Source organism: Pimephales promelas, chromosome 16 (genome assembly GCF_988280905.1).
Source record: "Pimephales promelas chromosome 16, fPimPro1.hap1.1, whole genome shotgun sequence".
Taxonomy (NCBI): Eukaryota; Metazoa; Chordata; class Actinopteri; order Cypriniformes; family Leuciscidae; genus Pimephales; species Pimephales promelas.
In genome coordinates this window covers 17470368-17483683 of record NC_142784.1, presented here as the reverse complement: position 1 = coordinate 17483683, position 13316 = coordinate 17470368, and the positions used below count along the sequence as shown (strand labels likewise).

The window sequence follows — 13316 nt, the reverse complement described above, 5'->3', positions numbered from 1 at the left end:
CTACATAATTCTGACTTCTCAATGGCTATATTTTCCCAGGCACATTGTTTAATAATAGCTAATAATAATAACTTAGACTCATATGGTGCTTTTCATGGCTATATGGAGAAAGTTACTGATTGAGTTTGTGTACTTTATTTGGTGACTTCCTTCTTGTTACAACTAACACGGCATATCGTGGGATCGTGAGACTATGGGACCGTGCTGTATTTTTTTGACTACCCACTGCAAAGGTAAAACCACTCGCTCCCGCAAGAGTATCGTTGGGTCCTGCTGGAGCCCAATCCCAAAACAGATCTCTACTGCAGGCCTACAGAGTAGCTACTAAATAAATAAAAATAAATAAGCTACATTTTCATAATCATCATTTTTGATTTTGCAGCAAGCGCAAGCATTCAAAAAAAGACTAATTACAATTCATTAAAAAAAGAACAAAAACAATTCAAGGCAACAACAGCCCCAACTACATTCCACGCTATGCCTATGACTGATTAGAAATGACAGACTTCACTTGACTTGACGACAGTCTTGCCATACCCGTTTACATTCTCTCTTTATTACCCCACTTGACAGCACAAAACACAACATTTTACTATTAATTTTTAATTCCCTATCAACACTGCATGTGCTGCAGTAAATACTCCAAGCCAGCAATGTTATATATGCGTGTGACGCATAAGTCATGCATATTCATCACCCATTGTAAAAGTGCTGTTATCTAAATGTACAAGGTAGTTCCCTTCTGCAAGCTTTTTAAGATGCATCATGTGCATATATTTTTGTGACCTGAAGCAATAGAGATGCTTGCAAAAGGGAACTCCCTTGTTGTACATTTATAAAACAGCACTTTTCCATTGGGTGGTAAATATGCATGATTTTTCAGATATCTCTGAAAAAATGTGGGGAGAGGCTGCATAACAAATGAGAATGCATTAGGTTGAGAGTTCCTTGTGAGTTATTTCTCCCAAGGCTGCGGTCTTTCACCCTCATGGTGGGGCCCCCTCAAGCACTGGACCCGGTCGGTTATACTTCCCTGATCAGGGGCGGAGTGGGACCAAAAAATCTACCGGGAAATTTCGTAGACCACCGGCGATGATCGCCGGCACGATTTTGATAGCCGATAGCATTTACAGTTTTACTGATTTAAAAGGAACTTTGTTGTACTAGTATGCTGGAGTAAAGTTCATAAATGGTCGTTCTTTCCCATAGTCATTTCTAAAACTATGTTGGGAGGACTCTGTGCCTCAAGGGGGGTTCGGGGGCATGCTCCCCCGCAAGAAAATTTTGGACATTTTAAGGTTATAATGCATCAATCTCATGCTCTCTGAGAGATCGAAATTAAGAGCTTCAACCCATGAACTGCTCGTTGAACAAAGAAAAAACATTAATTTGTACCAGGACAATAAAGACGGCTCAAACATCTTTTTAGTTATTAGAGTCTCAGTCTGCATTAGCCTACATTATCAATGGTGTTTTAGGATGCCAAACAATTATTATAATAATGTAATAATGATTTATAATTATTCCTATGACGTACTGTAAAATCCATTTATAGCCTATAAAATCCATTTATAGCCTATAAATGTAGGCTACTATGTAAATGAAAATGAGTATTTCAATAGTATATTTTAACCTACATTACACTATAATATAGGAACATTAAAATACTTTTGTCCTAATTTCTTCACTTGCAAGAAATAAACCCTTGAGCTTTTATTTAGGAGAAAACACCAGCAGCCTGACCATGATGATCGCGTGAGCAAAGTAATCACGCAGCACAAACTGGATGCTATTCTAATGTCAGTTATTATAATGGCGCAACGCCATATATATTCATGGTTTCAATTTTAGTTTGTTGGCAAAATGTCTGGATTTAAATGTGACTACTGTAGGAGCACACCTGATCTCTTCTGGAAGCTGCTCGGAGCTGTGGCCGTAAGGTCTCCGGTGCCTGTCGAGGCGGCAATCCTCGAACCCGGTGGTGGACACCGGAAGTAAAGGATGCCGTCAAGCTGAAGAAGGAGTCCTACCGGGCCTGGTTGGCTCGTGGGACTCCGGAGGCAGCTGACATGTACCGGCAGGCCAAGCGGACTGCGGCCCGGGTGGTCATGGAGGCAAAAACTCGGGCCTGGGAGGAGTTCGGTGAGGCCATGGAGAAGGACTATCGGCTGGCCTCGAAGAGATTCTGGCAAACTGTCCGGCGCCACAGGAGAGGGAAACAGTCCCCTACCAATGCTGTTTACAGTAGAGGTGGGCGGCTGTTGACCTCGACTGGGGATGTCGTCGGACGGTGGAAGGAGTACTTCGAGGACCTCCTCAATCCCGCCGTCACGTCTTCCATTGAGGAAGCAGAGGCTGAGGGCTCAGGGGTGGACTCGTACATCACCCTAGCTGAGGTCACCGAGGTGGTCAAGAAACTCCTCGGTGTCAAGGCACCGGGGTGGATGAGATCCGCCCCGAATACCTCAAGTCTCTGGATGCTGTGGGGCTGTCTTGGTTGACACGCCTCTGCAGCATCGCGTGGCAGTCGGGGACAGTGCCTCTGGGATGGCAGACCGGGGTGGTGGTTCCTCTTTTTAAGAAGGGGGACCGGAGGGTGTGTTCCAACTATAGGGGGATCACACTTCTCAGCCTCCCTGGGAAAGTCTATGCCAGGGTACTGGAGAGGAGAATACGGCCGATAGTGGAACCTCGGATTCAGGAGGAACAGTGAGGTTTTCGTCCTGGCCGTGGAACACTGGACCAACTCTACACTCTCTACAGGGTGCTGGAGGGTTCATGGGAGTTTGCCCAACCAGTCCACATGTGCTTTGTGGATTTGGAGAAGGCATTCGACTGTGTCCCCCGAGGCGGCCTGTGGAGGGTGCTCCAGGAATATGGGGTCCGGGGTCCTTTGCTAAGGGCTGTCCGGTACCTGTATGACCGAAGCAGGAGCTTGGTTCGCATTGCCGGTAGTAAGTCAGACTTCCACCCGAGGGGTCTTCACCGCCCTGGCCAACCGATGGGGTCTTCACCACCCTGGCCACCCGAGGGGTCTTCACCGCCCTGGCCACCCGAAAGGTCTGCTCCGCCCTGGCCACCCGAGGGGTCTTCACCGCCCTGGCCGCCCGAGGGGTCTGCACCACCCTGGCCACCCAAGGGGTCCTTCAGAGCCCTGGCCACCAGAAAGGTCTGCTCCGCCATGGCCACCCGAGGGGTCTTCACCGCCCTGGCCACCCGAAGGGTCTTCACCGCCCTGGCCACCCGAAGGGTCTTCACCGCCCTGGCCACCCGAAAGGTGTGCTCCGCCCTGGCCACCCGAGGGGTCTTCACCGCCCTGGCCGCCCGAGGGGTTTTCACCACCCTGACCCGCCGGAGGGTCTTCACCGCTCTGGCCCCCAAAAGGGTCTTCACCGCCCTAGCCACCCGAGGGGTCTTCACAACCCTGGCCACCCGAAGGGTCTTCATTGCCCTGGCCACCCGAGGGGTCTTCACCGCCCTGGCCACCCGAAGGGTCTTCACCACCCTGGCCGCCCGAGGGGTTTTCACCACCCTGACCCGCCGGAGGGTCTTCACCGCTCTGGCCCCCAAAAGGGTCTTCACCGCCCTAGCCACCCGAGGGGTCTTCACAACCCTGGCCACCCGAAGGGTCTTCATTGCCCTGGCCACCCGAGGGGTCTTCACCGCCCTGGCCACCCGAAGGGTCTTCACCACCCTGGCCACCCGAGGGGTCTTCACCGCCCTGGCCACCCGAAGGGTCTTCATCGCCCTGGCCACCCGAGGGGTCTTCACCGCCCTGGCCACCCGAGGGGTCTTCATCGCCCTGGCCGCCCGATGGACTCTGTGTTTCGCCCTGGCCGCCCGATGGGCTCTGTGTTTCGCCCTGGCCGCCCGATAGACTCTGTGTTTCGCCCTGGCCGCCCAATGGACTCTCTGTTTCGCTCTGGTACCCGGTTAAACCCTCACCCCTTGTTCCTGTCACCCTTCACGGACCTGGCCCACCATCCCTCCCCCTGATCCTCCACCGTTCCACCTCCCTCCTGAACTCTTATCATGTTTTTGTGTGTTGTCGTGGAGCGTCTGGTAGCCGCTCCGTAGAGGAGGGGTTATGTCACAGTGTCTGGTTGTGTTCCCTTGTTTATCGACTAGATGTCCTCCTTCCCGATGGTGTCATTCACTATGAACTGAACTGCATTTCCCAGCATTCTGTCTGTCACTGTCACTCATCAGTTCATTGCACTCAGCTGTTCCCCATAATCATTGTTCCCAGCTGTTCTGTGTTAAGGCCATTGCACACCGAGTCCGAAATTCGCATCCGAAATTTTCGCACGTTAAAAAAAAAATTCGACCTCACATTATGTCAGTCACGCTTGCACACCGCCTCCGAAACTTTCGTCCGTCATAAAATTAATCGGATCGGGTTCGATTTTCTGCGTTTTTCGCATCCAGAGCCAGCATTTTGAGAGGTCTTTTGACAATTCAGGGCCGGAGGGAGCTCGTCCTCAAATCATTGCACACATGCGTCGTGCTTTCAGTTTCGGTTTTCAATTCGATCAAGTGTTTATGTTCTCTTCTCTATATTGGATTATGAAATTAATAAACCTCCCCTTTCAATCAGATTGAAATTTAGGATCGAATAAGGTGTGATTGAGCAGCCTATTCGATAACTAATGTATTATTTGGACACAATATACACAATAACAGCTAGCTGTTCTGTCTGCCCAGCGCTTCCAACGGGCCGCGCGCGGGTGTGTGTTTGTCCGTGTGTGTGTCCACACCTGGTCCATACCAGACACACTGCCAGTCTCCGTTCAGAATCGATTGGTTCACGGAAATTGGTGGTCTTGTTTTTAATATGTGGCTCCAGAATCGCTAGCAAAGCGTCCCACTGACATTCTGAGGTAAATTTTGAATCGCTCAGGATAAATTCGCAACTCCTTGATAAGGAACTCTCCTTCCTCTCGGCGCAGTTTCAGGATTGGATGGACGTAATATTTTCTCTTTCTTCTCTTTTCAATAAGAGAGAGGGCAAAAATCATCCTCACTGCTTGACGAATCCATTTGGTATTTTTGCGTTTTTTCCCGCAAAGGTTTAAGAAATACGCAACGGACTCGGTGTGCAAGGTTTCTATGCGTGACGAATTTTTAGGCTGACGAACACGAAAATACGCATACGAATATTTCGTGCTCAGTGTGCAATGGCCTAGTCTTGTTAGATATGTGTTATATTCCCTGTCTGTGTTAGTATGTAAACTCTTTCTTTCATCTTCGAAATATTGCTCGTCTAAGACCATCTCTCACTTCAGCTGACGCCGAACTCTTAATTCATGCATTAATCACATCACGTCTGGATTATTGCAATGCTTTATTTATTGGCCTTCCCAAAAAACTTATTGCTAGATTACAGCACATCCAAAACTCAGCAGCAAGAGTTCTCACCTCCACCAGGCGTTCTGCTCACATTACTCCGGTGCTTCATGACCTTCACTGGTTACCCGTTGCATCTCGTATCCACTTTAAGGTATTGCTTTTAACATATAAGGCATTAAACGGTCTTGCACCCCCATATTTGTCTGATCTACTTTTCACCTACCGTCCTGCACGCTCTCTCAGATCAACTGAACTTGGTTTATTGTTACAGAGGGTGCAGGGTTAACTAATACTTCTTAAGTCAGTTGCCTACTGCTCACACGTACAAAGAATGTAGTTTATTTTAGCCACTTCCATACAACTTGCTAAATCAGTGATAGACAGAAATCAAAAGGTCTCCAGAGGACGTGCCTACTGCTCGATTCACATCTGTGCCTTTAGTTTGACCCATCCTGCAAGATGCGGTAGCACCAGCCTCCTATAATTTACTAAAATAATGACGTCAGAATACTTCAGAGTAAATCAAGATGTAACATTTATTTGTCAGGAAAAAATGTATCAAGCCAATTACCCAAGCAATTAACAGCCAATTGAGAAATAGTAAATACATGACATCAATTACTCAAAGATGATTCTAAAAGTAAGCAATGCATTCCTGACAGAGACACACAGTAGTGTGTGAGTGCTTTCCACTGGGAAAACACTGACACAGCACTGTATGGGGGTTTTCCTGGTAACAGGTTCCTGAAGACTGCTCTGTTACCTAGCCTTAGATACCCAGAGCAGAACAAAAGGGTTGTACCAATATCTTTCAGAGTTTGTTTTGGGTCCATTCCTATACAGGTAACACCTGGTCTCGGGGGAGAGGGGAGATATCTTGAAAAGACATCACCCCTGGAGGAAAACAGGATTCTCCTAAGTTCTCAATCTTTTTCCTATTTCCAATAACTGTAATGAAATTAAGACTATTTTACCAATCACACTGAGACACTTAAAATGATACCAAACATGAAAAGGGAAAACCTTAGATTCACAAGCAAAAGAACAATAAACACCTATGACCCAAATCTTTTTTGGGGCATCTCCCACAACAGAAGAACAGGCGTTGTTTTCTTGTTCTGCCTGCTCTGCTGCTGCAGGAATGAAACAATTTCACCACTCGCGCCAGAAGTATTTATTTTGCCCTTGCATAACACAGCTGGAAGTAGGAGGTTTGTGAGATTTGCATGCCTGAATGAGCCCTGAGGAGAGAAGATATTGTGCAGAGTCAAGAACTACAACATGGGGGGAAGAGATCAGGTTGGACCAGTTGTGTGGTGCCCTCTGTCCCTTTGATCTCTTTTACAGATTAGTGAGTTTTTATTGTTTTACTGCAGTTTCGAATTCCTAAATTCAGTCTTAGGAAATTCCCGAACCGTGAGGTCTGAACCGTTCCACCCCTAATATATATATATATATATATATATAGTGCAACTTTCATGTAGAAAGTAAAATCACTAAAAGCCTTCCTTCCGCTGGAAAAAAATAGTCCCTGACCGTGAACAGCAACAACGTTCCAATGTGTAAAATGAATGAAAGTTCGAATAAAAACAACATAGGAACCGCTGTGTTGCGCAGTGATATAGAACTGTTGGGTGAAGCGGTCATAGCCGTGTTTTTTATCATGAATAAAGCACAGTCGTTGACCAATCAGAATCAAGGATTGGAACTAACCATTTTTATATAAAAAAGGGGGTTCTACTTCTATTTCTTGTTACAAGCCAAAGAACCATAATTTTGTTCTGTTTAGAATAATATTTCTAGAACTGCCGTCTGCAAATCAATTTCCATTTTCTACACATACTTCAGACACAGGTCGCACCTGATGGTGTTCTCATTCCCTTCTCAGAACCGGATATATACATAACCTTAGATATCTTTTATTTAATAATCGACAAGCATGATTCCTACAAATACAAAACTTTTGATTAATAACAATCTGTGTATTTTTAGGTTGTGTGGTCTTATACTGGCAATGAAAGGAAGAAACCCAGCTTTTTGTCTCTGCACTTTGCAGGAATAAATACAAACTCCACTTCTCCTTCAGTGCTCAGTTCAGAAGAGTCAAGCTCATTTTACTCTGAAAAAGGAATCAATTTAGACGACTACTCCAGGTTACAGCAGGATGTTTACTGGGCCGGGCCTGACAGACCAATCACAAATGTGTACATGAGTACTAGTCCAGACCGCACCAAATTCATCATTCAGAACCTGAAAGAGAGCTATCAAATTGGTGAGGAGCTTTATGTTACGGTGCACGCAAAGGATTTTGACAACAAATCCAAGCGTTATGGAGGCGACTTTTTTCAAGCCAAGCTATTCTGGTCTAAAACTAAGGTCAGTTATTGTACACATTAGATTAACTAAAACTACTTGCGTGATTTTTGATCTCCCTGGGTCAGAGAGAGTTGCACTGAGAATGTACTTTTGTCACAGGCCAGTGTTTTTGGAGAGGTGGTGGACCTGCTCAATGGCTCCTACTCTGTACGTTTCCTCTTGCCGTGGGTCGGCGAGGCACAGGTGGCTGTGCGTCTAATTCACTCCAGTGAAGCTGTGCAGGTCCTGAAGCATCACAGAGAGACAGACTCTGACAGAGTGTTCTTTAACCCTTTATGACCTGCCATAGAACAGTTCCACCAGAGTATATCTTTCTATTTTTACATGTTGTGCTGTCATTCTTTTGAGCATTTTCACATGCCATACATCAAAATAATCCTTACTTTCTCTACTTGAAGGCTATGTTTGTAATAAATCAATAGTACCTAGATAAATATCTCAAAAATGCAATAAACAAAAAGAAAAACAATTTTTTTGAAAAAAAAAACTCCATATTTTATTCAACACAAAAAAATGATAAATGTAAACCTCAAACTTGTCAATGAGAAAAATGTGCATAAAACAGTTTAAAACTATACAGAATTGATTTGAACTGTTTACATCACTTAGTTTTTAAGATACAAAAGGGGAGTAAAATGCCATATGTAAAATATTCAATTACATTTGTGGTCAAACAGATAACATTTTGCTTTTGAACATTGATTAAACATTGAATTGGTTAGAATATAAATTAAATAGACCCTGTCAGAACAATTAATAATAAAATAAATATAAAATAAATAAATAAAGGCGATGAGCAGAAGGAATTCGGTGCGTCCGTGTACTTTCATTTTGACATAACGTTGCGCGCATGCGCACACGTGTGTGTGTGTGGGGGGGGGGTGCGTGTGTGTGTGTGTGAATGTGCTTGTATTTGCGAGTCTATAAACGAGAAAGAAATGATAGAATGAAGCAATGGTAAAAAGACAATAATGATAAGAAGGAACATATAGCAGATGGGAGTCAAGTGCGAGTCAAACCTATTATATATTCAGTCAAACGCATGGCCAAAAGACGCTGCTTCTGACGTCACTACATGCGACACAAGCTGGGGTCAAAGTGCACAGGAAGTGATGTCGTGATCAGTCCATGGATCCGTCATCGGAAGACGCAACTACCAATTGCGGATCTATAGCACATGTGTGCAAAGACGTGCAATGCATTTTTGTGTGTTTTTTTGGAAACGCGCATTATTACATACTCATTAGAGGGTGGAAACCGCGCAACATGAGCATGTTGAGGCTTGATCTGCCATGTGCACCGAACGTGATACCTCAATGCGCCATCGGAAGGCGTTACTATCAATCGCAGATCTACAGATCATGTGTAAAAAGACGTGCAATGCATTTTTGTGATTTTTTTGAGAAACGCATTTTGCGCATTTTGTACAGACTCATTAGAGGGTGAAAACAACGCAACATGCGCATGTTGGAGGCTTGATCTGACAATTTTACATCTCTGGTTTTGTATGCAAAAAGAATGATTGAGCTAGCCACTTGGTTTCAGTTTCTATAGGCTGTTAAACAGACACACGCAAACCGGAGCGCCGACGCTCCCGTCGGTCTTAAAGGGTTAACGGATATTATGAGGGACCAGGACTAAATAATACCAGGCGGAGTGAAACAGTGATGTGTAATGTAAAGTGGGACAAGAATGGACTAGAGCGTATGGGAACAGAAGACTGCTGCTGTGAATACAACGATCCCCGTACCGGAGAAACTTGGCGCTGTCAGAGACCTAAATCGCTGCCATGCAGTGCCCTTGTGTACCACTCTATGGGTGGTTATAGAAACCGCCTGACTAAAACGGAGAAAATACTTTTGTGAGATTAAAAAACTCTTGATTGACTGTTTGATTGACATATTTGATGCATTGATGAAAGACAGTATGACAAACATGTTGTTTCGCAGGAAGCAAGCTAACAAAGGTATCAATGGAGATAAAAGGATCATCAAAATCTTTTCTTCCGAGGGAAATGAAACTATTGGTATGTTGGTCGATGGTTTAACCCAGCAGAATAATACAGTACAAGGAGGCAGATATATTGGGAAACGTGTTACACATAATTACATTTCTGATATTTAGACAATGCAAGTCATATAAAATCTCCAGTTCAGGCAAATTTTTGAAAACGTATAACTTTGACAAATAACTTACATTTACACGTCCTGCAGATGTTCCAGAGAAATGTCACCCTGGTTTACACACTCCCGTTCCAGCTGGCTTTTACTTGAATGATGTGTGGACGTCATTTGTCTGTCGCACCCGCCATTTTACAACCCAAACGGCAACAGAGTGCCTGAAAGACAAACACATACACATGATGGGAGACTCTACTACAAGACAGTGGTTTGAGTTCTTTGTGACAGCAATACCAAGTGAGATAAATAGTTACTTATTTGTTCATTATAATTATTTATACAGTGTATAGATGCATTAATTGTTGGTCTGTTTTTCAGCACTGAAGCAGATGAACCTGCATGTTCAATATAAGGCAGGGCCACACATAGCAGTGGATGTGGATAACAACATTGACTTACACTGGAGGTCTCACAGCGTTCCTTTCCGCACTCCGAAAACAGCATTCGCTGATCTGCACTACATCAGTAATGAGATCGATGACCTGGCTGGAGGATCCCACACAGTCATTATCTTCAATCTGGGACCCCATTTCACCACGTACCCTCTGGATTTCTTCACCCACAGAGTGTTGAGGATTCGCAAAGCTGTTCTAGCATTGTTACAGCGGGCACCTGATACAACTGTTATAATCAAGACTGTCAACACTGGCTATAAGGTAATGTTCATTTTTTAAATTAAATTACATTAAAATGAATTAAATTAAATTGAAAAATATTCAGATCATTCCTCTAGCAAAGCAGAGCGCGTCAGGGTTTTACAACCATTGTTTTCTTTTCCCCAAGAAAGACGGTGGCCTCAGACCGATTTTAGACTTCAGATTTTTGAACAGAGTGCTTGCAAAAAGTTCAAAATGCTTACACTCAAGAAACTCCTCGCGCATGTGCACCAGGGGGACTGGTTTATTTCTCTCGATCTGAAAGATGCCTACATTTAGATTCAGATAAATCCCCGTCACAGGCCATTCTTGAGATTCGCCTTCGACGGCCAGGTTTATCAATACACCGTCCTCCCGTTCGGCCTATCCTTAGCACCCCGTACGTTCACGAAGTACAGTACATGGATGTGGCACTCACACCCCTGCGGAGTCAGGGCTTGCAAATACTGAACTATTTGGACGACTGGTGTGGCCTTTCGGTTAATTGGACAAAGAGCTCTCCACAGCCCAGCCAGGGGATTTCCTTCCTTGGAATAGATCTAGACTGAGTGGCTGTAGCGGCTTGCTTATCAACACAGCGTGCGCGCCGTGTTCAGCGGCTAGCCGCCTCTTTTCTCCATCGGTTCCTATCTGGGATCTTTCTATAGTTCTCGAAGCTATGAAAGCCCCTCCTTTTGAACAGCTTCATTCCGTGGATTTGAAATACCTTTCCCTCAAAACCGTTTTTCTGATTACCCTGTCATCAGTGAAACGCATGGGACACCATCACTGCGATTGCCTCTATAATCCGGGGGATTCGGGCTCGAATTTAAGACTGGGCGTCACGTCATGCACGTTCATGCTCACCTGGCTATGTCTGGCAGGTTTGTGTATTCACCACCATTCTCCGTATTAAAGAAGACAACTCGAGCGACACAACTTTAGTCAACTTTCCACAAAAGTAGAAGATGGCTTCAAAGGGGCTGTGTACACTTGGTCACTTCATGCGTTTTCTGTGATCGGATAGCTATTTGATCTCTATTATGCCCTCCGAAACGCATTCGAGACGGATTTGAATCCTATCGCTCAAACCACTTGAGGAGGAGGTCTGGGCCGCACTCCAGACGAAAGTGTAAATGCATCTGGTTGTTGAAACCAGGCTAAATGTCATGTTATTTTAGTCATATACTGTATGACGACGCGCATCACCTCAGATGAGCAGCTGAGTGCCTATTCATCAAGCCAGCATGCACGGCGCAATCTATCGCAAATCAAAGTGAAAGTAAGTCGCAGACGCTTAACACTACCATCTTCATTAAAAGTAAAGAAATGAAATGATCTTACCAGGGCTGTTGCCGCTCGCTCTTATTGCTGTCTTGTTTTGAAATTAGCCGATGATCAATAAAATGCAGCTCATATCTTTTGCTTTCGGTGACGTGCACTTCATTAAATCTGTATATAGCTCGGGAATTGAAGATCGGATTTATATCCGTTTTGCACAAACACATTTATGTGACCAGGTGTAAATGGAATCGTTTTGATAAATCAGATAGCTATCCGATCTGAGAATATGCATGAAGTGGCCAGGTGTAACCAGCCCCAAAGAGACCGGCTTGTAGTTCATCACAAACCCCAATGCAAACTCCACATAAGACAAAGAAAATAAAACTTTTGTCTAGTGCCAGACGTCGGAATAAGACGAGTGTCAACATCGGGAAGGCTTTCAACACATGGAGAGATCTCCAGTCTGCTCTAGGGCTCAAATGGGTCCTATACAAAGTAATAACATATATTGTTCATGAACCTGTTTCCATAATAATACAATTACAATCATAAGTGGATATAGGAAGCACATAAAACAGTTCAACATGGAGATAGATGGAAACAAAATCCGAAGTTTTCTACCCCCGTTTCCTCCCTCACACACACATAAGCGTGTAATTTACTCAAATGCATTTCCTTTCATATATTTTAAATGGCTTGCAGATTTATAACTTTATTACCTCTGAAGACATTATGACTGTAACAAAATATGTGTGCAGCTGATGCTCCTTTGGTTATGAACAGCTTGTGCAAACGTGCGTGTGTGTGTGATCCGTGTGATCCGTGAGCGCCCACACCTCTGGTTGCAGTTTCGCAGAGACTTGCGTTTTGCTCCTTTAAGGCACTCTGTGATTAATGATTGTGTTTCTCTGTTTTTAGAATATTTTTGACAGTGACTGGTATTCTCTACAGCTGAACAAAATTCTGCACTGGGCTTTTCAGGATGTTGGCGTTTATATTATAGATGTTTGGCAAATGACCTCATGCCACTACAGCAAAGACAACATGCATCCTGGCCCTATCATCATTAAAAATGAGATTGACCTTTTACTATCTTTTATTTGCCCTTACTGAATCTAAATTAAATGATCTTGAAAATGTTGTTCAATAACTGTTATTACAAGAGAAAAGCTGTCTGAAAGAACACTGAGAAATCCTGTTTGACTTTCCTGAGTTGTAATTAAATTGTCCAATTATAAACCACTGCTTGAATTCTCCACTACAATATTTTTTTTAAAGAATGGTTTAGTACATGTCAGAGACCTCATTTTTTGTTTTATCATCTCCAAATTGTAAAATCAACTTCTTTGGCTTACTAAATAAACCTGCTGTTTGTGTCATTAATGTTTATCAGTCAACTTTAATAATAGCTTTAATAATAACCAGTTTATGTGTAATTAATAAACTGAAGACTATGCAGTGATTACTTTTACATGTTTTACAATTTCTGTAT

General features: G+C 44.0%; 1 protein-coding gene across 1 annotated transcript; it reads left to right on the top strand.

The window, feature by feature from the left end:
* Positions 1-2069: 2069 nt before the first annotated feature.
* Positions 2070-13279, top strand: LOC120478899 (NXPE family member 3). Its single transcript, XM_089120801.1, has 8 exons — positions 2070-2426; positions 7342-7725; positions 7825-7990; positions 9337-9586; positions 9675-9751; positions 9939-10142; positions 10224-10561; positions 12743-13279. The coding sequence occupies exons 1-8, from the start codon at positions 2070-2072 to the stop codon at positions 12935-12937; spliced, it is 1971 nt and encodes a 656-aa protein (XP_088976927.1). The 3' UTR covers positions 12938-13279.
* Positions 13280-13316: the final 37 nt, after the last annotated feature.

Bases quoted from the DNA above. Each gene is read 5' to 3' on its own strand.
- LOC120478899 (XM_089120801.1), top strand. From the start codon at position 2,070: ATGTACCGGCAGGCCAAGCGGACTGCGGCCCGGGTGGTCATGGAGGCA. The intron at 9,752-9,938 runs GTATGTTGGTCG...CACGTCCTGCAG, and splicing joins CGAGGGAAATGAAACTATTG to ATGTTCCAGAGAAATGTCAC. The intron at 10,143-10,223 runs GTGAGATAAATA...TCTGTTTTTCAG, and splicing joins CTTTGTGACAGCAATACCAA to CACTGAAGCAGATGAACCTG.